This window comes from Ruditapes philippinarum, unplaced genomic scaffold, assembly GCF_026571515.1.
Source record: "Ruditapes philippinarum isolate M1 unplaced genomic scaffold, ASM2657151v2 ctg2907_1_1_1_1, whole genome shotgun sequence".
NCBI classification, from domain to species: Eukaryota; Metazoa; Mollusca; class Bivalvia; order Venerida; family Veneridae; genus Ruditapes; species Ruditapes philippinarum.
The window spans coordinates 23649-48322 of record NW_026858229.1 but is presented as its reverse complement, the minus strand read 5'-3'; the positions used below and the strand labels follow the sequence as shown (position 1 = coordinate 48322).

General features: G+C 31.7%; 1 protein-coding gene across 7 annotated transcripts; it reads left to right on the top strand.

The window, feature by feature from the left end:
- The first annotated feature begins 4752 nt into the window (after positions 1 to 4752).
- Positions 4753 to 23346, top strand: LOC132752532 (ceramide synthase 2-like). Of its 7 annotated transcripts, none has more exons than XM_060742861.1 (11): positions 4753 to 4924; positions 9466 to 9659; positions 10760 to 10883; positions 13824 to 13930; positions 15706 to 15763; positions 16845 to 16895; positions 18322 to 18414; positions 19396 to 19524; positions 19725 to 19831; positions 21941 to 22106; positions 22907 to 23346. In XM_060742861.1, exons 2-11 carry the CDS (start codon positions 9475 to 9477, stop codon positions 23084 to 23086), a joined length of 1200 nt encoding a protein of 399 aa, XP_060598844.1. In that variant the 5' UTR covers positions 4753 to 4924; positions 9466 to 9474; the 3' UTR covers positions 23087 to 23346. The 7 variants fall into 7 exon arrangements, with proteins under 7 accessions (XP_060598844.1, XP_060598839.1, XP_060598842.1 ...); XM_060742856.1 differs by having other exon boundaries at positions 4754 to 4924; positions 9451 to 9659; XM_060742859.1 differs by lacking the exon at positions 4753 to 4924 and adding an exon at positions 4939 to 5073 and having other exon boundaries at positions 9451 to 9659.
- Positions 23347 to 24674: the final 1328 nt, after the last annotated feature.

Genomic DNA, 24674 nt, shown 5'->3' with positions numbered 1-24674 from the left:
TTTCAAGGGACACAACTCTTGCACGCTGATAGCAATGAAGAGCTTCAATAGTTTTAAGTGGTTTTGTGACTGTCGATGCTATTTTAAGTTTGTTAGGCGTAATCTTGTCTTTTTTTAATAAAACGGTCTTTGTTGGGCCATGTAACAAATTTATGAGTAAAGAATGGGCAGGGGTCCAAAATTATTTCAGTAACCATGCAGTGGCATTCGATATTTGATGTTATTTCAGTTGTTCTAATAATCCCGAAAAATAGGATTATCAATTTCTGCTCAACTGCATTTATTTGATTCAGTGATTGCTCCTAAATTAACGTATGGGTATAAAAACATTGATATAATGTTGACGTTTCAATTAAAGTATTATCACAGAGCTATCTGTAATAAAAGTCTCTGGTATTGTTAATTAATTCTGTGTCTTAATCGGTGAATTACGGGTAAAACCTATTTCTATACAAATTTACTCGAGATTGATTTGCAACTGGTCAAAACTTTTGTCATTTAAAGTTAGAAAATATGTAAAATAGTTTACGGTATACTCCTCGAGATTACATTCTGATAATGTATGATAATTTCACAGGAAAAACTTTTTCAAGAACACATTAAATTTGATGACTCAGGACTTTCTGAGTACTTTATAAATCAGAATGTTAGTAATTTGTTACATTTCAATAATGTTGTTAAAACCAAATATGCTCTTGCATGAATGGTACAACCAGGTATATATATATATATATTAACAATATATGTACATGGTACAGCACAGTTGATACATCCCCTAAATGTTTATAGTTTATGGTATGTTTAAAAAGGAATGCAAGTTTGAAGAATATTTAGACGAACTACCAGTTGATCTTATGAAATATCTTTGCAAATTTAGAACTATAAATCACCATCTCCCTATAAAAAAGGGCTGCCATATTGGCATAGAAAGAACTCTTATAATCTGTACTCATTGTAACAAAAACGTAATTGGTGATGAATTTCATTATTTGTTTGAATGTGATACTTTAAAAAACCAGAACAAAAATGTTAAAGAAATACTATATTGTTGTTACTCAAATGCCTACATATTGGAAGAACAAATGAACTGTAAAGATCTTGCTAAATTAACAAAATGTAAGAAAATTTTGTCAGTTGTCCAATGAGATTTTTGTCACTTGTTGGCGACGCCGGTGAGCGGCGTCGTCTCTTATGGAATGCTTTTTATTTTGGCCTATGGAAGGAGCTGTTATTATTAGCAGTTAATGTCATGTTGTGTTAATTAGTTTTATTTTGATTCGTAAAAATCAAGTAAACAAATATGTTGTTATATTTGTATTTAATAACTTCATGTAAAAAGCATGTGCATTGTGATATTATTTTCACGAAATTGCAGGCTCACTTTAACAGCTTGTCCCTTAGCTTTATTGGCAACAATAAAACACGGACTTGAATATCGTTGTGGTCTACATTGATGCAGTATTCTCTTTCATTCATTTATATTTTTCAAAATTTTCCTACAAGAAGAACGTTCACCTGCAAATGAGTATTAGGATAGGAATGGAACTGTTGTTAACGATTATCCTATTGATTTTATCCATATTACGTTAATCTATTGCACAGAATGATTGTTTTTACAAAGTGTACCAGTATCCGGATGTTGAAAGCTATCCGATTTTCTGCAATTACTGCTGTCATATTACCATCTACTTTTTAATAAATACTTTCTACCATTACTTTGCTTAATAAAACTGAGCCTGCAACATTTCATAATTTTGCTGTCTAAGGTGTTCTTTTGGGTTTCGGAATTTCTCTATTTTAAGGGGAAGTAACTCATGTTTACTAGATTATTTGTTCTTTTCTGTCTAACATAGGTATTGCTATTTTTTACCAGTTGTAATGTCATCAAAAGCATAGAGGCCCTGAGGAGTGAATATTGATAGATTTTTATTTTACTGGCTTATAGACTGGATTTTTCGAGTTTGTTCAGTTAGTACATACCTACAGGTATTCTGCTACAGGAATCTTCTAATCACTATGTGAAACTAATTATTATTTTCTATGTGTTTGTATATAAATTGTTAATAAAATAACCTTTGGTAAAAATGAAAGGTAGAAAATTGAAGCTATGTATATAGGTGCTCATGTCCATATATTAAAACAGAGAAAGGATAACATCATGAAGTTATCAATTTTAAACACCTGATATATATGTATATGCAGTTAGTTATATAGTAAAGTCTAATGGAAGGTTAAAAGAGGGACAGTATTTGTCACTGTAAGAGATATGCATTTAATGTTTAGACACTCAAACAACTCAATCTTTATTATATGATATAGACTACAGTTTGTATTTGAGATTTTTTTTTACTTTTATACTATACATTATAGTTTTCCTCCTACAAGATTATGAATTCCATCCAAGTACCAATGTTAATATCAATAGGATGCTATTTTTATTTTTAATGGAATTTGGAAATTATTAATGTAATGTGCATACATGTGTATGTATATGGATATAATGTGACTTACAACATTTCTGTATTTAAAGACTAACAGTTTTGATGGATGAGAATTGCATTTAAATTTATAAATGATAATACATGCATTAATTAGTCTACAGGTTATAGATGTTTATACCCAGTGTTAGCTGGCTAATAATAGTATCTATAATAGAGTTTATACATTATAATTTTCTTTCTACTAGATTTTGAATTCCATCCATTAGTACCAATTTTAATGTTAATGTGTGTGCTAGGGTGCGTGAGCCCCTAGCACGGTTAGACGGCTTGAAAGGCAGGCCTATAGCTGGCACAAACAGACCTTTTCAGGGCTAAACACCTTTCCTATTGTCACAGGTTACTGTACATTTAGGTTCTCATTGACCGCCGTTCCACTTTTTGCTCAAAATTCATATCTTTGGCTAATACTCCGTGGAAATTGCATGGAGGTAAATTGTCACGACTTTGTGCTTCAAAATTAACTCTTTAAGGGCATGACTGGTGACATGTCCGGGGTCCGTACTCGACAGCGCAAGCTGCATTTTGTGCCCTTACGGGCGGATGGACCCTCATTAAGCATAAACAACTGACTGACTGACTGACTGGTTTCACTTTGATCACAGCATACAGGATCGTTAATGAAAGATCCGGATGATGACAAAAGTTAAGCCTAGATAGTGATAACTGTCTGTATTTTCAAGATTACGTTCTCCGAAGGTAAGAGTATAGTTATTACGGTTTCCGCAATGCCAAAAATATTTTCAATTAAATATTGTCACAGATTTCAATTATTTTAATGCAGAAGAAAATAACAGCATTGTACCAAATTATTCAAGTTAACATAGAATGAATATACTATGAAGCAAATGATAAAATTAGAAAATTTGTCACAATTGTACTTACAATCCGCATTCTTCGTCAAAAGATGTTTTTGTGTCAAAATGTGTTATTTATTTATTTATCTATTTTTTATTCATTTTTTATTTTTTTGGTTAACACGAATTTCCTTTAAAAATATGGCTACGCTAGTTTTTATTGTCAGTTTTTCGTTGTTTTGGAACAGATTTATTTTAATGACACAGGACCAAACAGAAATTAGGCCTGGCTTATTTGCTTATACAAGTTATTTCCCAGTATTTTTAGTACAATAATCAACTTTCTTTATATTCATAGGGAAGAAAAAGAAAAGAAGAAATTTTATTCTTTCAAAATTACTACAATACTCAGTAGACACAGAGATAATAGCTCGAATCTACATTTGCTTGAATCTGAAGGTTATTAATTAATACATTGGGACAAAATTCAAATAACAAATAAAATATTGATTAATGATAACTTGAAAGAAACCCTTTACTTTTAAAATTATCGAGCGTACCGAAATATGTACTCTATACAAAGCCGAAATGAATTTGTCCGGGTTACAGTAAACATCAAGGTTACTGAACTTATTGATAAACCATCGCAAGTGTGCTTTATTTTTATTGCCTTAAAGAAACTCCTTATTCTTTTAAAATTAGCGTACCGAAATACGTATTATATATAAACCCGAAGAGCATCAGCGTAAAAAGTCAAGGTTACGAAGTTATTGATAAACCCTCGCAAGGTTGCGAAATTTGTTATTTATATTGCCTATTTATGATAACTGCAAAGAAACCCCCTATTCTTGTAAAATTATCAAGCATACGTACTGTATGATTGTTTATTATATACTTATAAATGAAATATTGAGAAATATTGATGAAATAAAATGCGTATTTTCATTTTCCGTATTTTCACTGTAAAAATTTATTTTTCACTGCAGTGAAACATATTTTCCGTATTTTCACTGGTGTCTTGCCGGACTACTTTCTTTTAAATTCTACCAGTACACAAAATTTAAGGGAAAGTTTTTCAAATTTTATCGCAAAAAAGAGAAAAATGTACATAATAAACAGAAAATTCAAGTTTTTTCTATAAATACATGATTTATTTTCATCTTGTGGCATGAAAATTACCATATTTCACTCGTGGCTACCGCCACTCATGAAATATTTATTTTCATACCACTCGATGAAAATAAATCATGTATTTATAGAAAAAACTTGAATATCCTCTATATACAAAGCCGACATAAAATCCGAGCGTCAGCGTTCAAGCGTAGGGAAATACGTATGCAAAGCCCAAGTAAAATCAGAGCTTCAGGGTTTCTGAACTTATTGATAAACCCTCGCAAGAGATGCTATTTTTATACTGCTCTAGATGTCGTACCGATATCAAATTTGCGGATAGCGCTGTAGGCGTGTAAGATATTGGATCGAAAGTTTAAGTCAGTAATGTTTATAAATAGGAAGCTGTTCACAAACATAAGTGTGTCATGGTATTGATGGTGTATGTTCGGTGATGTAAAATTAACCAGGCGTTTATCAAAAAATTAGCTGGATTTACAGGATTTATCATTTATTCAGGTATTTTATTCACATACAGTATAATAATGGTTTATCATTGTGCAAATAAGATTTCATGGAAACAAGAAATACCGGCATATTAAGAGTGGGTGTTTACATTACACGCATTTTATGAATCACATCACATATCTTAGTGAGTTATTGTACAGGTAAAGTTATTTACATATTGTTTGTAAAAACTTAGCAGCTAGTAATAAAGGCCTACTGTAGATACATCTGTTTTCAGCTGAAGATATCGCCAATTTAACGAATATAATTGTGGCAGTTTCAAGTTTGTAGAATAATAAAAATGCCCTCTGCATTCTAACATATCATGAAAGTCTGTTGAATCTGTGTGTACAGTAATGATGTAGTTTCTCGACTGGCATATTTTATCATCTTTGACTAGAACCAGCGTCTTAAGACCTTCCGCATGCGCGGAACCAACACATCTCTCGTTGGTGATCAATTTGTTGTTAGTACCAGCAAATTTAAAAAAAAAAGTTTGACTTATAAAAATGCTAGACTGATTAAAGACGCACACGTACATATATGTAGAGCTCATAACTTAATAATGTTGTAACTGACTTCATTTTATACAATATAGCCTTCACACCCCCCCCCCCCCCGCCTTCTTTTTTACACCTTGTGTCTGCATTAATTAATAAGGGCTTCTGTATATCATTAAAACATGAGTTTCCATATTGTTTTGGAGGGAAAATCGGGATGGGGGGGGGGGGGGGTTCCAGTATAGGTATCGATGTGTAGCCTAATATAAAATATTTCTATATATTTAGCACATGTCTTGACCATATTTATGTAAATCGAATGATTTTAATAATCAATTTCAGACTTAATTTCAAGTATGCAGTCTATGGTCCTTAACAGATAAAATACTCACATGGTACTAATGGGCGGTAGATTTATCTAAATACTATGCATATATACATGGTTTATTTTAAGGTATTTTTTAACCATCCTTGCAAATCATTCAGTGATAGTTTATGGTGTTTTATCATGTGTCTCATGTGTTAACACAGTTTGACTGACAAGTGCCACCTTTTTATCAGTAAATACATCGTAATACATTTAATGTCATATCAGTACGTTAAATGAAGACGTTTTTTTTTTATCGTGATAAAATCGAATAGATCGATCTTGCCTAAGGGGGCTAATTCATAAGTCAACGCCTTGGGTAACTGTCACTCGGAGGGAGTGAATTTTTTAAAGATGTTAATTAATAGAAATAGTCGGTGCTTAAAGATAAGAAGAGGACACGGATAATTGATATTATTATAACAGGTGAAAAATCTGTTATCTGAACTCTATATACATGTATAATATAAATCTGAAGTCCCACTAAACCCCGCATCCCGGACTCTTTATTACCCCTAATACAACTTCCTGCATTATTAACGTAGTACTTTGGCTTTTATTAATAGTCTTCAAACATTATTTTTCTGTTATATGTCATGAATTTGAATTTATAAAGTTACAGTACTCGTATAAAGGAGTTTAAAATGTAATTTCTTGTTGCATTGTCTATTTTTATTTTTTTGTGACGTGATGACATTAAACGTTACTATCTTTGACATTTAAATAACCGAATATTTAACATGTCTGTGATATTATAGTTTACTGATAGAAAACAAGCCATTTTGTACCCGGACGTGCTGTAAGCGCACATGTTTATATTATCACTACTTGAGATATGCGCAGTGTGCCCGGAAGTTATTAAGTCGTTGTCATCAAAGGATTATCATCTCGTATTGCAACCAGGATGTTATCAGGTTTTCTTACTATACTCGATGATAAACACTGATAAAAGGATTTTCGTCCGTATTAAAACATGGAAACCATTGATTTACCGAGCTTGAACAGCCGACTAGTTCTTTGAATTCTTGGAATTTTGTCATTAATGTAATTCTTGTTTAAAAGTACAGCGATTAGTAAGGCTAACACAGCATTTCGTGTGGTAAGTTAGATAAAACTACATTTTAAAATACGAATTTACAAGGATATTTGAAATCAACCTATGTGTTGTATTATGTGCTTTGAATGACACGCGCAAAATTTCACATGATTCACTGATCACGTGCGTTTTCTTCTATGTAAAATGTACTTCCTAGGCGTAAGCTACAAATAAAATCAGGATTTCAGGAAGTTATCTGAACCTCAGAACAAGTCCGTATTGGGCGGCACGACTTAACAGTAAATATTACAGTTTACCGTTATTGATTGAATATGTTGTTCTTTTATTATTTTTTCCCGATTTATTAAGTAAGACATTATCAAGATATTGGTAAAAATAGCCATACTTTTTACATGTTATGTAACCGCAAATGATGTACGAGCGTATCTGTTGGTAACGTATCTTGACCCCCCCCCCCAAAAAAAAAAAAAAAAAAACAAACAAAAACAAAACAAAACATAAAAACAACAGCAACAGAAAACTACAACAACAAAAAACAACAAAAAACAAAAACTAAAATATATGATATATCCAAATATGTTTACCAAATATAATTTAAATATTCATTTTTGTAATAATTTTTTTTTTATAAATACGATCCTACATTTAAGTGCTGTCACGGATTTATATTACAAATATAAATCCGTGGTGCTGTTGATGGTTTTAAAACGATTCTCAGTGGGATATTATAGTAACGTATAATATAACCCAAATTGCCTCAGCATTCCGAAGCTATAATAGTTCTTGCATGTAAATTGTTACCAAAATTATTTTTGAATTATGAAATATGATAAAATCTTAGTTAAATAGCAAACTGTTTTTTATGTTACAAGTTCATATTCATCTATTATTCATATAATATTACTCAGAGGTCTCAAAGTTGACATCTCCATGTATGTACATTCTTAAGAATGCCGACGACCTAAAACATCCGACGGTAAGATAAAACGACTGCGTTTGTTTTAAATTTAGGGTAACACCTCATGACTAAACATTTTTGTGGCTTGTAAAAAGACACTTAAATTTTAAAACAATAATGTCAAACATCACCGTTTTACACATGCGCTAGAAAAAAAGAATATCCGCCCAATTATCAGGGCTATGGAAACTGCCATATAGGTCTATGCTGTGCTGCTCTTTTATGTCTCATCTGAAAACCAAATTACGTATTATGGAATTGTGTGTCCGTGATAATCACGCCTCGCGATTAAGGGAGACCACTCCTATTTGGCACTGTGTAAGGAACTGTAAAATTGACAACAGTTATATGCCTTAAATGTCACCTGTATGCAAAATTTACAAAAAAAAATTTACTGTGCCGTTTATGAGTTATGGACATTTTCTGAACTAAAACTTTGCTATTAGAAGGGCTCTTTTTCAGAAATACGGAAACTCTTAATAATCTATAATATCATCATTATGAAAAATGGGTTCCTATTGCTCATTGTTAAGAAACAAATAATAACATTCAGGTAACAAATTACACGAGCAAAATGATTATTTCTAAACAAAAAGTGCCAGAAGCATGCACATCATACTATTCTAAATAAGTTCAATACTTTTGGCTGACCAACTTTCCTAGACTGTCATCTTTATATGAAACAGGTGTAGTGTTAATATTAAAATATATGAACTACATGTATGTTGTATAGAAAGGGAAAATTTATGGATCCGATTAATGCCGGTGTCCTTTGTTTGTCCATTGTTTGGTTTAAACAATATTTATTTCTACATCAGTTTTGTCTATTGTTTATGTACAGTTGTCCACGTATGTCTTGTAAAAGCTGGAGATCCACTGGCAACATCTGAAACATGTTTCTAAGAAAATAGTTACAACACATGTGTTAATTATAGTTTAAAGAAGTGACGATATAAATCGCGACAATTATTTTTAAATGATTACCACGCTAATTTTCTTCTATCTTTCAATATCGATGAAACCAGTTATCATTGTACATGTGAGCCGCGTCACGACAAAACCAACATAATGGGTTTGCGACCAGCATGGATCCAGACCAGCCTGCGCATCCGCGCAGTCTGATCAGGATCCATGCTGTTCGCTATCACTTTCTCAACTTTTTATAGGGTTTGTTAGCGAACAGCATGGATCCTGATCAGACTGCGCGGATGCGCAGGCTGGTCTGGATCCATGATGGTCGCAAACCCATTATTTTGGTTTTGTCATGACACGGCTCATGTATTGTCTTAATAATGGTGTTAGAAAAATGTGAAATAATTTGACATAAAAAATAGCAAAATGAAAGCAAAGTAGTATTTTGACTAATGATTGTTCACTATAACTGTACTAATTGCCAAAAACCAACAGATAAAAAAGATGGTTCATATAAGTGGCCAATGGCAACTTTTTGGATACTATAAAAGTACACCAATATCAAAAAGCTTTTGAGAAATAAGAATACAAGCATTTGTTAGGAATAGTGGGCCTTTGACATTGTAATTAATGGCACATTTACTTCTCTCAGGAACTCCTCGTCGGAATAATATTGCTGAAACATCATGAGATATTCCGTCGCACGAATGCAATAATAATTATCTTTTTTTTTATTACTTTTAGTATTCGAATTTAAAGACCAAACAAATGGCGTCAAGTTGGCCAATTGCATTCTGGGATGAAGCGTTCTGGTTTCCAGCAAACAGGAGCTGGGGATGGAAAGATCTTGTTAACAAGCCGGGAGCAAATATTTATCTTCCAGACCTAAAAGACATACATTGGGCCCTTCTCCTGGGCGTGGTTCTTATTGGTGTCCGATATTTAGTTGAAACGTAAGTAGTTATGGCCCAAAAAGTGATTTATTTGTATATTTTATAAAGGACTTGGTGCAGAAACCGTTGTTACTCACGTGACTTGAAGCACCCATAAAATGTACTGTTAAACCAGGTGCCCCTTCGTGCACCTAAGGTCTCCTTTCGCCATTATGATTAAAGCTGCAAAGTCGCCATATGACAATTATAGTGTTGGTGCGACATAAAAACCCAATCAAAAGAAAAATCAACCATTTTCTCGTGGTATTAGATTTTATGTCCTTAAACCATTAAAATGCACTATTTTCGATCAGATGTATTATATATTTAAAGTGGCACACCCATGTTTAAATTGTATAGGCTTTGCCTAATAGTACAAATTGTTGTTGTTACAATTATGCCTTTCAAAGATAAAAGGCATATTGCTGGTCAGAAATTTGGCCAAAGTAAAGTAACTTGAGGTCCATGTAAGAAATGAATGGATAAATAATGCCGAATGTTTTGTTAACCAAATGTATACAGTCAAAATGACATTTTTCAATATGCAAATGAGCCGTATCTCTCTTTGACAACAAATACATGCATATGAATTACATATTAGCTGGCCATTTATATAATATGCTAATGAGGCACTGCGCCGTTTTTTACTGCACAGTATCGTGTACACATGTATAAGTAATTCCTTATTCGGTATTGATTGTGTAGGCCTTTGTGATAATCATATTAGCCGCGCCATGACAAAACCAACATAGTACGTTTGCGACCAGCATGGATCCAGACAAGCCTATGCATCCACGTAGTCTGATCAGAATCCATGATGTTCGCTATCGTAATAATGTTTGTAAGCGAATAGCATGGATCCTGATCAGACTGCGCGGATGTGCAGGCTGGTCTGGCTCCATGCTGGTCGCAAACACACTAAGTTGGTTTCGTCATGGCGCGGCTAATATTATGCCATAGTTATTCAAACCGCTCGAATTGTCATTTCCCGCCATTTTACGGAAAACGGCGAGGTAATCCGAATGTGAGCCCTCTGTACGAATTTTTAACAAATATTAATGTAACTAATTTGCTGTCTCCTGTTTATGCTATGAGTTGTATGTTTGTTTGTTATTTTACAGAATTTTTGTTGTGCCTGTTGCAATTTGGCTGGGTGTACCGAACAGAAAGAAACCTCACGTTACACCCAATAAAGATTTAGAAACAGCATATAAAAGCAAGAAATACAGCAAAAATGAAATCAAGGTAAAAGTAATGGCAAACATTGAAAAAGCAGAAAGGGAGCTAGAAATGTAATACATGTTCTTTATTCTTTGAAAAAAAACATGTAAATTGAAACCGGAAGTTCAATAGTTGTGTTTTGATGGCGAGAAATACGCTATTTTTATTGCATATTCTTGCAAAATTAAATACCCACTGTCACATTTTAACATGGTTTTGCTAGGTCCTTTGAAAACTATGCAGTTTTCGTAATTGAAAGCAACGGAATGGCAAATTTAAATTTTGGTTTCCCGAAAATGAGGTTGGTTTGTTTTGAATTAAAATATACGAGTAAAATGTACGTGGCACTTTTATTTATTTATTTATTTATTTATTTATTTATTTATTAGCGAGTCATAATGCAAACTTTTCCTGTCTTTTAAAATCAAGATTATTCAAGAAGAACACTTACCACCTGCTAAATTAATATCTTTAATATGCCCTGTTCTGTTATATACATTAAAAATGCACTATCCAAAAAGCGAAATGGGCAATAAAAACAAAACGGAAACCAATAACGAAAATAATAGCTTTGTCAGATGGATAAATTTTTTGAATATCATAAAGTCTTCTACGAAATTGCAAATCGATCCAGTTCTGTGATGATGAAAATAAAGCAATATTCGTGGCAACAGGAAAAAAATCTTTTGTCTATGTTTTTGATGTTGCTAGGGCAACGTATACTCTACATAAAGAGACTTTTGCATGTGAAACAGTAATACTTTTTGCGCAATATTTCATTTTCAAATATGATTGAAAAGTTCCTGAATAGTGGATTATGGATGTGGTGATTGTACAATATTGTAAACCACAGCTATTGGATGCGTCACTGTTCAGATTATAGGTCGATAGAAGCACCGTGTCTAACAGTTTATGTGTGTACCATGTTCGCATAAAACACTGGGTCTATGTAGATATTGGATGCGTCACTGTTCAGATTATATGTTGATATAAGCGCGGTGTCTAACAGTTAATGTATACTATAAGAATGTTACACTGGCTGCCGGTACAGACTGGAATATCTAGCTCGAGGGTAACTGTTTACGATGGTAACGAGGCTCTGCCGACAGCCAGTGTTTCGTTCTTTTTCTTGCATATTTCATATCAATTAATTTCAGAACAGAAATCACGAAAACTGATATTCTCATTAGGCACTATTTTCGTATAGTAGCTATGAACTTACAACTTCATTCATAACCGTTAAATGACATCATCCGAAGAACGCAATTCATAAAAGGCGCGTGGCAATGACGTCATTAAAGGCACGAGACTTGTCTTACATGGGGATTGGGATGTAAGACAGGGTTTTCTAGCACCGGTGTAAACGGTAGAAAGTCCTGTCTGACATGCAAGAAATTGGATGCGTCACTGTTAAGATTTTACTTAACGTTGATATAAGCATAGTGTCTAATAGTAAATGTAGATACATGTATTGGATGCGTCACCATTTAGTTTTTACGTTGGTCGATTCTCTTTCTTTCGATTTATTAACTGACACGTGCGAAAATCTATATTGCGACGCATTACAAGTCTTTAACTGTTCCTATTTTCGGGGTAATGCATAATACTAGTATAGCAATTCTCCAGTTGCATATGTGACTCTGGTTCTTTTAAATGCGTGATGTAGAGTATGGTAACCAATACATTGAACCTCGGTTTTAAGGGCTCACCCGAAATACCATTAGTATTGTAAGTGAAGGAGCGGGGGGATCTTCGCAAGATAAACGCATTCCAGTTAGGCATTTCAAGCGCACATTTTAAGTTTTCCATTCTTATTTTTAGTTTAATCATATTTTATTGCTAATATGTACATGTACATATACATTTCGAAATAACAAATAGCAAAAGGGTTGGGCCCAAGTTCTTACAACATTAGCGATCGGCCCTCTTATATTATATTTTATGAAGCTTTATTTTAGGCATAGCAACTAACATTTTTTATTCCTTGTTTTTACTCTGGCAAAATGAAACAGTGATATAAAATCTTTAAACCTAATCACGGTGAAATTTATATGTTTATTCGCTTCCATAATTATATTTAAGTGATTAGGAGTTTAGCAGTAAATTGCCACACTTTCCAATGCAGTCAGTATCAAACCAATTACAATACTGCCTGCGATGTGTATCGATTGATTTCTCCCGGGACTAGACAGAAAACCTGGAGGAGTCAATTAACGTAATTGTTTCAACTTGCATTTAACTCATTCCTCGTGTCAAGGTCACAATCCCGGTGTCAAGGTTGAATTGTCCTTGTCTAGACTGGGTTATAATGTATATTACATACTGAGATATATTTAATAAACTTGAAACTTGAAATAGTTTTGAAAGGCAATTATTTCTTCACATTTGTGTGAACCATACTATGTATCTCATACGTGCTGATAAGATATTTAAGTTGGTTTCAATATTAAACAAATCAAATAACATCATCGTTTGTCTAATATTGTACTGTTGTTATTTTATTTTATTTATTTTTTGTTATTGGTGCTTTTGTCGGTAAAAAGTCGATTTTGCAAAATGCGTCTTTATTATGTATTGGTTTTGTTTGCAAATCTATGCTACAAATTTTCCGATTGATCTTGTAAGACGTTTCAAGTCTTCCACATAGTTTAAATGTTTTCATGTCCAATTGGACACGCGGTAAAAACACGAGCTGCGAGGTAATAGACTTTTTGATGTTCAAATCTCCGACCGTCTTTTCAGTGTATATACTTTATACATAAATAATATGAAAGAAAGAGATTCCTTTTCTCCGTTTCATGAAAATTCGATTCATTTTATTACCCATGTTTTATTCAGCGCCAGATTTGATATGGCAGTGTAACTTCCGGTTATTATAGACTGGTTTACCATTGATTAGAATGCCTGATCATTGTGTACACCGGTCTTACTGATATTCAATGAAAAGTACACACCGTTTTACAGATTTTGTCGAAACAGATAGATATGTCGGAGAAACAGGTTGAAGTTTGGTTCAGAAGGAGACGAAAAGTTGACGCACCAACACCAATACAAAAGTTCAGGGAGTGCAGGTATGGTTCTCAATAACGACAATGATAGTTTTTATATGTTAAATAAATATATACATGTAAAAAATACATGTATATAATTAATTATATGATAAATATATTGGCAGGTTATTTTGCCCAGCATAAACGATTATAAATGATTCATATGGAGACGTATAACCTGTCGAAAACTTTTTAACAAATGTATAATACAAGATATGTCAATCAATTACACATTTATTTACTGCAGCCATAATAAAATTATTTACATCTATCTAATAACTCTTAATTTTTATCTTTATCATTTTAGCAATGACAATATTAATACATTTTATGCTCTATATAATTGTTTCCCCGTTGACTTTCTTTAATCACTTTATAAAGCGGGCAAATTGACTCTAGTTGCAGAGGTAAGTTAGCGACACGCACCAACTCCTTATGGGAATTGGTTAGCAGTGCCGCACTACAGTAAAACTACCCACTTCCATCCATGTATCCATTATCAGCACAAAAAAATATGATACTGGCTAATTGGTTTTTGGTCATTATCCAAAGTGAATTAAATGTTATGTAAGAAGAGGACTGATAAAAAGATGTTGAAACACAAAGAGCAGTATGTCGTCTGCCTGAATTCCTTGCTGAAAGAGGATCACCGGTTCATTCTTTCAGTTGTCAAGTCATTCGTTATCCTTCGATGATATTTTGTTATCATTTAGTTACATAATTTGATTTAATTTAATTTGCACATATGGTTCCCGTAACGATTATCGGCAGTTTCCGTGCAATATATGTAAAGATAAACGCTACCAATCAGATTTTCAGCGCCAGCAACCATTTGTTTACGTAGATATCTTACGGAAATTAACGTTTATATTTAGGAAATAGATGTCAATTCTGAGTGCATTGTTGTAGAATAAAGCACGATTTGAGTTCAAATGCGTAGTAATATAATCACGAAGGCCGATAGGCCTGAGTGATTAATTACAAAGCATTTGAACGAAAAACGTGCATTATTATACATTAATGCACGAAGAATTAATATCTATTTCCATTCTAACACGTCAAGAAAAATATGATTATTATAATAAAGTTGGACTTTATGTTTGGTTGTTTAATTTGTTTTTGCCTCAGAGTTTCCAATAGAAACGTTCTTTTAAGGCTGTTCCAGTGGGTTGAAAAAAACTGTCGTTAAATCTACCGTGTGTAAAAACATTTTGAGAATAACGAATTTTGAAAACGTTGATAAAACTTTGTTTGTTTATTTTATTTCACTATAATTTTTGAAGCGAAATACAAATTATTGAAACTGAAATAAATGTAAAACTTAACTCGTTTGCGACATTAAAATAGCGTACTTGATTTGATTGTTTTGCACGTGCTGTTTGGCGCTACATTGTGACGTCACGTAAACAACACTTTAAACGTCTGTACAGCGTTAACGACTGAATAAAAGATATTGGTGTTCGGATTTATTTTCTTAGTTAGAATAATTTCTTTGATTCTAGATAGTTTTCACAACAAAATTCGACAAAAAATTGTTTTTATTTATCAGATTTTTCAAACAAAATGGCGCCCTCAATGTGAAAATACACAGGGAGATAATAAGAACGGCGAGTGCATTGTTGTAGAATAATGCACGCTTCGGGCCTTCTTTGTTTATATAGAAAAAATTCCGATAGTGTTAGAATTACGGACATTGCCGATTATCTTTACGGACATTTTCTATACCAATGCACTATCATTTACCGTTCCTTTTATTTCCTTCACGTCCTTAATTCACATTTTATCTTTTTATATAGTTGGCACCTATTATTCTACACAGCATTTTTCTTCTACGGCATGACGTATTTATGGCAAGTAAGTATAATGGTTAAAACTTTAGTTAAGCTTTATTTTTAACTCCAGTCATCGCCTAATTTGTTACATGCTAACATATTTTAACTCGCCTGGCAAAGAGTGTACATTAGAGTTATTACAATTGCTTACCACTGTTTAGCAGCTTTCTTATACATGTTTAAAATACCAAATGGTTTATGTTGATAAAACTTTGTAGAAAATATCCGTGCATGAATCCATATAGTATAATTCTTAATAGCGTGCAGAACGCTGGTTGCCATGGGAACAAAAACAACACTCGTCAACACTCGCTGCTATGGATCAGATTTCAAAAAAAATAACAAGAAGCTGTAGAGAATATACATGTACATATATATAAATGAATAGTGAAGGTCAAGGTTGTCACCTATTATTAAATGTCATATAGGTCAGTAGGTCAAGTCAAATGAAAACCTTGTAAAAACCTTAGAAGTCCCTTATTATTCAAAAGGTGAAGACTGTTTTTGTTTTCTTCCAAAAAAAAAACACTTTGATATTATGATTATACATGTATATGAAAAATAAAACAACTTTGTAATAGTGACTTTTCACCAGGAAGAAAGTATGAAATAATCTAGCTGTGTTCTCAAAGTGTAAGCAGGCAATTTCTATGCAGAAAATCTCTGTACATTGTTGAGAACATTTTGACCAAACAAAAATCATAGGAAAGTAAAAGGTCCCATTTTCAAATTTCATAAAATGTAGGTCATTGTTCTTAAACTCTTGTTACCATGGCAACATGTAAGCAAAAGCTCTTTGGTCATGCCTTTCAAGTGTATCACTTATAAAAGCACATGAACACGCAGACCAAACATTGTATGTCACATACATTTTTCATTATAGCAGTCATTCTTTTTGGATTCTTGTTTCCACGGCAACATGTTATGAAATATTAGGCACTTGGATGTTACGTTTAACATAATTACAATGATTTCTTTTCCATGTAATGCTTTATGACAAAATTTGTATGGTTTGAATATCAAAATGATATTTTGGTTATATATTATATAGTAAATTTACTGAAAACATGAATGTCAATAAGTTTTGCCATTTTTTATTTCAGAAAGAATATTTTTGGAGCACTATTGAGTGTTGGAGAAATTGGCCAATACAGGTAGTTACCCCTTTGTTTCAGACTTTTAATAAAGAATACTGTACATTAAATTAAATATTAGTTTTATAACTATATGTTACCAAATGGATGCTGTTTTATACACCTTAGTGCAATAACTGTTTAACTCCTATTTAATTTAGAAGGACTTAACCTGTTACTGCACTAAGGTGACAATATGAACTAACCAGTACACTGTACTAATTTGATATAATGAAAAAAAAAACAACCCCTAGAGATCTGTACTTTGAAATTAAGATCGGACTTGGACAGCTTTAACAAATTATCATTTTTAATAGTATTTTTGGAAATTATTTATAAATTAAAGCCATAATCATGTACTCTTGCATTGTTTCAGCTTATCATTGGCATTTATGTATCTATACTCTGGTACATTCAGAAATAATATATCAATCAATGGCAGCTGTACAGTATTTTGATATTTTAGCTCATTGCTGGAATTGATTTATCAAATAATACTCCCAATATGGACATAATTTATAAATGAATTGCATCTGTACTTTTGTTTTGTTTTAGTTTCATCCAAATGTTCACATACATATATAATGATATATAATATTTATCTTTAAAACAAAGGCTTTTGCACTCAACATTTATTTAAAAAACAAATATATCTTAACTCAGTCTCATTGTTTTCAGAACATTCTTGAAATGGAATTATTTGTACTTTGTTATAGTTAAAATGATTTATCAATCAATGCCCTCTGTACATTGTTATTTTTAAGGTTAATACTGGAAATGATTTGTCAAATAAAATCACATCTGCACTAATTATTTATAAATTAATTTATGGACATCTGTACTTTTGATTTGTTTCAGCATCTCACAGGAACAGATCTATCAAATAATCACATCTGTTATTAAATTTATTTGAAAATAATGTACTTACATCTATCAAATACATCTTTATATATTTTCCCTTTATTTCAACAACTTACTTGATTTGATTTACCCATATAAAGGCATCTGTATTTCGTTATATTTGAAAATGATTTATCAATCATCTGTACATGAACTTGAATATATTTTAATATGATTTCTTGATCAGTGACATCTGGACTTTGATATATTTGAAAATGATTGATCAATCAACATCTGTACTTTGGTATATTTAAAAATTATTAATCAATCAATATCTGTACTTTAGGTTTATTTAAAAATGATTAATCAATCAACATCTGTACTTTAGGTATATTTAAAAATGATTAATCAATCAACATCTGTACTTTAGGTATATTTAAAAATGATTAATCAATCAACATCTGTACTTTAGGTTTATTTAAAAATGATTAATCAATCAACATCTGTACTTTAGGTATATTTGAAAATCATTAATCAATCAAATCTGTACTTTGGGTTTATTTGTAAATGATTATTCAATTGACATCTGTACTTTGGTATATTTCAGCATGTTAGTAATGACATGTATTGGCACTATATGATAGAACTTGCTTTCTACTGGAGTCTTGTATTTACTCTATTCTCTGACCATAAACGCAAGGTATGTACCCTATTTTTTTAAATCTGTTACCATAGATACAAGGTATGTACCCTAATATTATTCTATATCCATAAACACAAGGTATATACGTAACCCTAATTTTATTCTCTGACCATAAATACAAGGTACTTACAGGTACTATAATTTTTTTCGTCTAGCCATAAATAAAATTTATTTAACCTAATTTTTTTTGGTTACCTAATATCATAAATACCATAAAAACAAGGTATATGGACCTAATTTTTACTATCTTACCATAGAGCAAGATATGTTCTCAAGTTTTGTTTTCATGGTAAAAGTATGCTTCTTACATTTATTGTATTAACATGAAGCGATGCATGTATCCTAGTTGTTTTTCATATCACAAGTCAATATTTATATATCAATATTTTGTTTGACCATAATCACAAGGTCAATATGAACTCTAATTTTGTTCCCTAACCATAATCATTATATTTTGCAAGTTTTGTCTAAAAGATTAATCAGTGGAATTTATATTTGTTTATGTTGATCTATTTGTGTAGAAAATGTGTAAAGTGTTTGAAGCTACATTGTTGTTCAGCTATTTTATAATAATATACATTAAAACTACCCTTACACTCAGTGAGACATCTATTGATTACTATAGCTGTTTTAAACAGAACTTGTGTGTATGTTGTTAACAAGACATATGTAATTTCTATTTCTATACAGCCTTTTTTACTTTTTTTCTATTGTACAGCCTTTTTTACTTTACATTAAATTTATACTCTATAATATAAATGTTAAATCTACAGCTGTTTTATAATTTAAACAAAAGGTACATTTAAAAATGATATGCAATCTTGCATGACACCTGAACACCAATGATAGGATTTTTTCATTTAATGTACATCTGTACACCAATGATAAGATTTTACATTACATTTATACACAAATGAAATAGTTTTACATTACACTTTACACCATTTCACTTGACATCTGTAATGTTTATCCATACAGGACTTCAAGGAGATGATAATACATCATTTTGCCACGATTGTGTTGATGTATTTCTCGTGGGTTCTCAATTTTGTTCGTGTAGGAACACTCGTCCTTGTTGTTCACGATGCAGCAGATACCTGGCTTGCTGTAAGTGTTTATGTTTTTATTTTAACTTATCGGATACTTTGGATTTTAAAGTAAAAGTAGCCACCTTTTAAATTGTAACCTGTACATTCATATTTTTTTTCCATATTTTTATGACAGTTTGTTTTTTTACTCAAAGTCTTATTTATTGGTGACAAAATTTGATAATTTTACATTGACAATTTGATCACCCTATTTTACAGCTTGCCAAGATGTCCATTTATGCCAAGAATAAAGCAGCAACAGATATCTTCTTTGGTATATTCCTGTTGGTGTGGGTGTTGTCCAGACTTATTATATATCCATTTTTGTAAGTAATCTTAAGTTTTTTTACAACTTTTTTTACTTGATTAACAATGAACATACTTATTAAATCATTTAATCTACGACATAGTGGTAAGGGTTTAGAGGTTATTTGAGATACTAATGATAACTAAATCATTTGGTAATGGTTTGAACCACTAAAGAGAAACAGGTCAGTTTAGAGGTTATTTGAATCATTTTACTATAGATAACCAGGTCAATTTTATAATCAGGTCAATTTTTTTCATAAGAGTTTTTGGTTATTTACACCACTAAAGATAACCAGGTCAATTTTTTAAGAGTTTAGACCTAATCTGAACCCATAAAGATCATGTGCCAGAATAAGTGGCAGTGGCTCTTTTCAATAATTGGATAAATTCATGACACTAAAGTTGTGCATTAAGTTATATGTTGATTACAAAATACAACCATGGCCTTTCCATATTTCTTTTACCTTTTTGTGCTGTTTTATGTTTTGTTATAGTGAAATGTTACAAGGCATTGATTTCTATGAGATATCCAGCTGTCTTAACTTAAGGAGATATTATTTGGTTATACAAATGAGAGATATCTTTATCAGTGGGTGATCGCCAATGACTTGGAATGCCTATTTTCGGTCTTAAAATGAATCAGATTTAAGATTTCTTTAGTTACTCCTTTAATCTCATTTATAAGACGCATTCCCTACTTTGAAATAAGATATGCGTCTTATCACTGAGTATTTATGGCAGGCCTCGACGCTAACTTTTTTATCAGGTGGTAAGCCGGACCACTAGATTTGAAATTAAGGTGGTCCTTCCAGAAGTCAAGTGGTCAATTATTATTATTATATCAGTTTACTGTAAGTTTAGAAAAAAGTATGCTTAAAATTGATGACAAAGATGTATTATTAAGCTTTAAAGAAAACAGACATTTTAGATATATATTTTTATCTGAGAGCAAGTTAGTAGGTATTCTGTCGTGAAGTTATTTGTTGTTGTTTTTTCATAGCTCATTCAAAAATACACAACAGGGCTCTTATTTGTGTTAACTTATATATTGAAGTGATTTCTGTCTCAACTCAAGTTAGGGAATAGTGAAACCATTTGTGTCTGGGTTTTTTTCTTACTGTTATTCAAATATACATTGCTGATACGTGGTACGTCTTATAATCATGATAATTACATGTATCTTTTATAGATTAACAATTTAATAAAAACTAATAAATTATCTTAAAACAAGGAAATATCTAAAGGATAAAAAATAAAAACAACTTTATATATAACTATAGTTTAGCTTATTTTTCTCACAGATTTATTATGAATACAGAATTTTTACCGCCCCGTTGCTTGTTGGTTGATATTTATTTTTTACATTGAGTATTTTTAACCTTTTATCAAAAATTTAAAAAAAAGTAATTTTAACTCTGGAAAAATGGATCTCTTAGCGTTAAAAAGTTGAAATAAAGATAACTAGCAAATAACTTGATGTATTTCTCAAGTTCCTTTAGTTTGCTGCCATTATTCATGTATATGAAATTGAAAGTTCATACGGTATCCCATACAATATCATAATTACCATCGTCGGATACCCACGTGTGTTTAACATGTAACATAACATAAATATTAAAGGTTCCACCGTGGTAATCCGACGATGCATCATTACTAGCATCATTTGAATGCAATTTGTACCTAGCTTAATATCACAAATTCTTAACTCTTTTAACTTGCATAGACAAAATTTTAGCGACTTAAAATGAAAGTTATTGATGATTTAAGACCTTCTTTAACTTATCAGATTAATCTATTAATGAACCATATACATGTTCATAGGACAAATGGTTTTAAACAAATATATATAACATGTTTTTGACAAAATCGCCATTCTCCCAAAAGAGCCTTGCACAAACCAGAAAATTCAAGTGGTCCGACGGACCAGTGCATTTTAAAATTAGGTGGTCCTTGCCAAAATCAGGTGGTCTCGGACCAACGGACCACCGCTAATGTCGAGGCCTGTATGGTAAGCATTGATTATGAATATTTGCACAATTATTACTTCTTATTGCATTTATTACATGTTTGACTTTGTTGGGGTTTTTATGCATGCAGCTTTAAATAAATTTCTGGTATATTTTCAGTGTGTTGTATTGTACTTTGGTTGAACCATTCACCATCAAGTTAATAGATTCAACATTTGGGGCTCATCAGTTCTTCAACTTCTTCCTGTGCGTTCTGCTGGTGCTACATTTTATATGGACTTACCTAATCTTCAGAATCGTCTACAGAAAAATGGTCAAAGGCAATGTATGTACTGTAAAAATTGTTGATGTTTTTTTTTGGGGGGGGGGGGGGGGAGATAATTTAACTCTGGCACTGTAAAGAACATAATATTATCATGACTTTTCTGGGGAATTTTTTGGCACCAAAAGACCTTAGATTCTTCTCTCTGCATGATTTTAGACACACAAAAAACATGAGAATTTGTAATATTATATATAAAAAATGTTTACAATACAATATTAAATTTTATAATTTATTGTTGTCTTTGGTCAAAATATGTTGTGAGAATTTTTAGGGTTATGTGTCACACGAGGGTCACATTTGATTAAGTCTGCTTATGAGTGTCAAAATGTAAATTCTTGATTTAGTTTGTTAATAATTTATGAGTTAATTAAAAATTAAAAATCTTGGTTTATTTATGAGAGTTAATGAATAATGCAAAATCTGGGTTTAATTTAGTCTGTCCATGAGTATTGATTAAATAATGCATAAAAATCTTGTTTGATCAAGATCATAATATTATATATTGTAGAGATTGAAATTATTTTTTGTCCAATAGGATTGCAGTATTTCAGATGAATCGTAACACATTTACTTTGGTAAATCGGCAAACTGTTAATCAGTCTAGTTAATCAACTGTTTTTAAAAATAATTTAAAACATTAAGCTGGTTAAAAAATTTATTAGTATGTATTAACAAAATGAAATTGGTCGCGCGGCTTTTCCCCACCTAACCAATTTTATTTTGTAAATACATACTGATAAATTCTAACCTATACTTATTATAGTAACAGTACAAATACTATTTTCATAAATTTATATCAGGTCGAAGATGTCCGGAGTGACTCGGAGGATTCCGGTGAAGAATCAGACACCGAGGATATCGAGGATGAAAAAGAATGGAATGGAAATGACAACATTAAAGTGAACGGAAAAATCATAAACGGGAATGCAGCAAAGGCATTGAATTGCCAAAATGGCAGGAGAGTAAAGAACGGAAAATAGACAGTTCTTGTTGCTGGATGTACATGCATAAAAGTGTGTTATCATGAAAGAGAAAAATGACAAGATGTTAAAAATATGAATATTGTTGCATCAGCATTGAGCTATCGTATCTGTTTATGAGCACATACCAGGAACCTGCAGGAGTTTTTTTGCATGCATTTTTCTTACCCTGCTTTTATTTTGGACCAGTCCATTAGATTAAGGGAGTTAGATATTTAAAGTGCTAAAAATTTATTCGCCAACAGAATTGAGTCGGGCAGGGGGGTTTGCCAAAAAAGCATTTTTGTGTACCCCACCAGAGGGCCCCATGTTTTAAAATTTGGCCAGACCCCATGAACTTTGTAAACAGCTGAAAAAAAACAAAATAAGTGGGACTGGGCACACAAATATCTATGTCCTTTTGGTTATTGCAATATAATAATGTAACAGGTATGATAGCTTTTCGCTGATACAGAATAATCCTCAGGAAGCATTATTTGTATGCATACATCTTGTTCGAAGTTGTATTTATCATAATAATCATGTGTACTCTGTATTGCCAATAAAAACTGGTCATTAAGAAAAAAATTCAGATCTTGCATGTACAGTACTATTAACCCCATGTTGTATTGCCATGTACCTTGGGAGGAAGTGAAGAGATCTGTTCTTGTTCTGTTCTTGTTCTGTTCTAAACAGTTGTTACTAAAATTTATTTTTAAAAAAAGGCTTATGTATTAACTGTTTTGTTCTAATCTATTGTGATGTAAATGCTAAGATTTCATTTTAAGTTGTTAATAACTGACTTTAAATTGATAATGTCAAATAAGATGTGGTAAATATAAATAATTAACAATGAATATGTTACTTAAAAAACAAATTGAAAAAAAACAAAAACAAAAAAACAATTCTGACATTCTTTATACATGCAGGTATGACAAAGTGTTTCCATTAAATTCAGGTATAAGATCATATCATTTATTTTTAAAACGGGACACACGTAAATTCGGAATGTGACGATATCACAAATCTTGCTGCATGACGACTTAATCCATGTCCGATCTTGCAAGATTATTGATATACTATGTCACATAACAAGAAAGAATTAGTGTGAATTTTGTAATTATGCTCAGTGTACTCTTCATACCAAATATATCTTTTATCACTTACCCATGCCGCTTTTGCGACTCCTGTGGAAATTGTATGGCACTGCCGTGCATATTTATAATTTGATGTGACGTCATTTGTATCCTCTTCATTACAAATATATCTTTTATTACATAACTGTGCCGCTTTTGCCACTCCGTGAAAATTGTATGGCAAGGTGTGACGTCATTTGCATTATACAAACATAGGGTAATGACATACTTATTATAAGCAGATTCTGGCTGTTTAAATTATAAAGTGTCTTTAACATATAATACATGTATGCCTAGAATATAAAATTTGTGGCTACTTGGTGCTGTAAATGTTTATTATTATTTCTCCATGTAAGGTATATGTACAATGTTTATTTATAATTCAATAGTTGTAAAGCAATAACTGCCTAAATGTACAGTAAAAAATATTAAAATCTGTTGTCACTATGTTTTAATATTTTAATATTCATAAC

Bases quoted from the DNA above. Each gene is read 5' to 3' on its own strand.
- LOC132752532 (XM_060742855.1), top strand. From the start codon at position 6,589: ATGTTTATATTATCACTACTTGAGATATGCGCAGTGTGCCCGGAAGTT. The intron at 13,931-15,705 runs GTATGGTTCTCA...CTTTTTATATAG, and splicing joins CAAAAGTTCAGGGAGTGCAG to TTGGCACCTATTATTCTACA. The intron at 22,107-22,906 runs GTATGTACTGTA...AATTTATATCAG, and splicing joins GAAAAATGGTCAAAGGCAAT to GTCGAAGATGTCCGGAGTGA.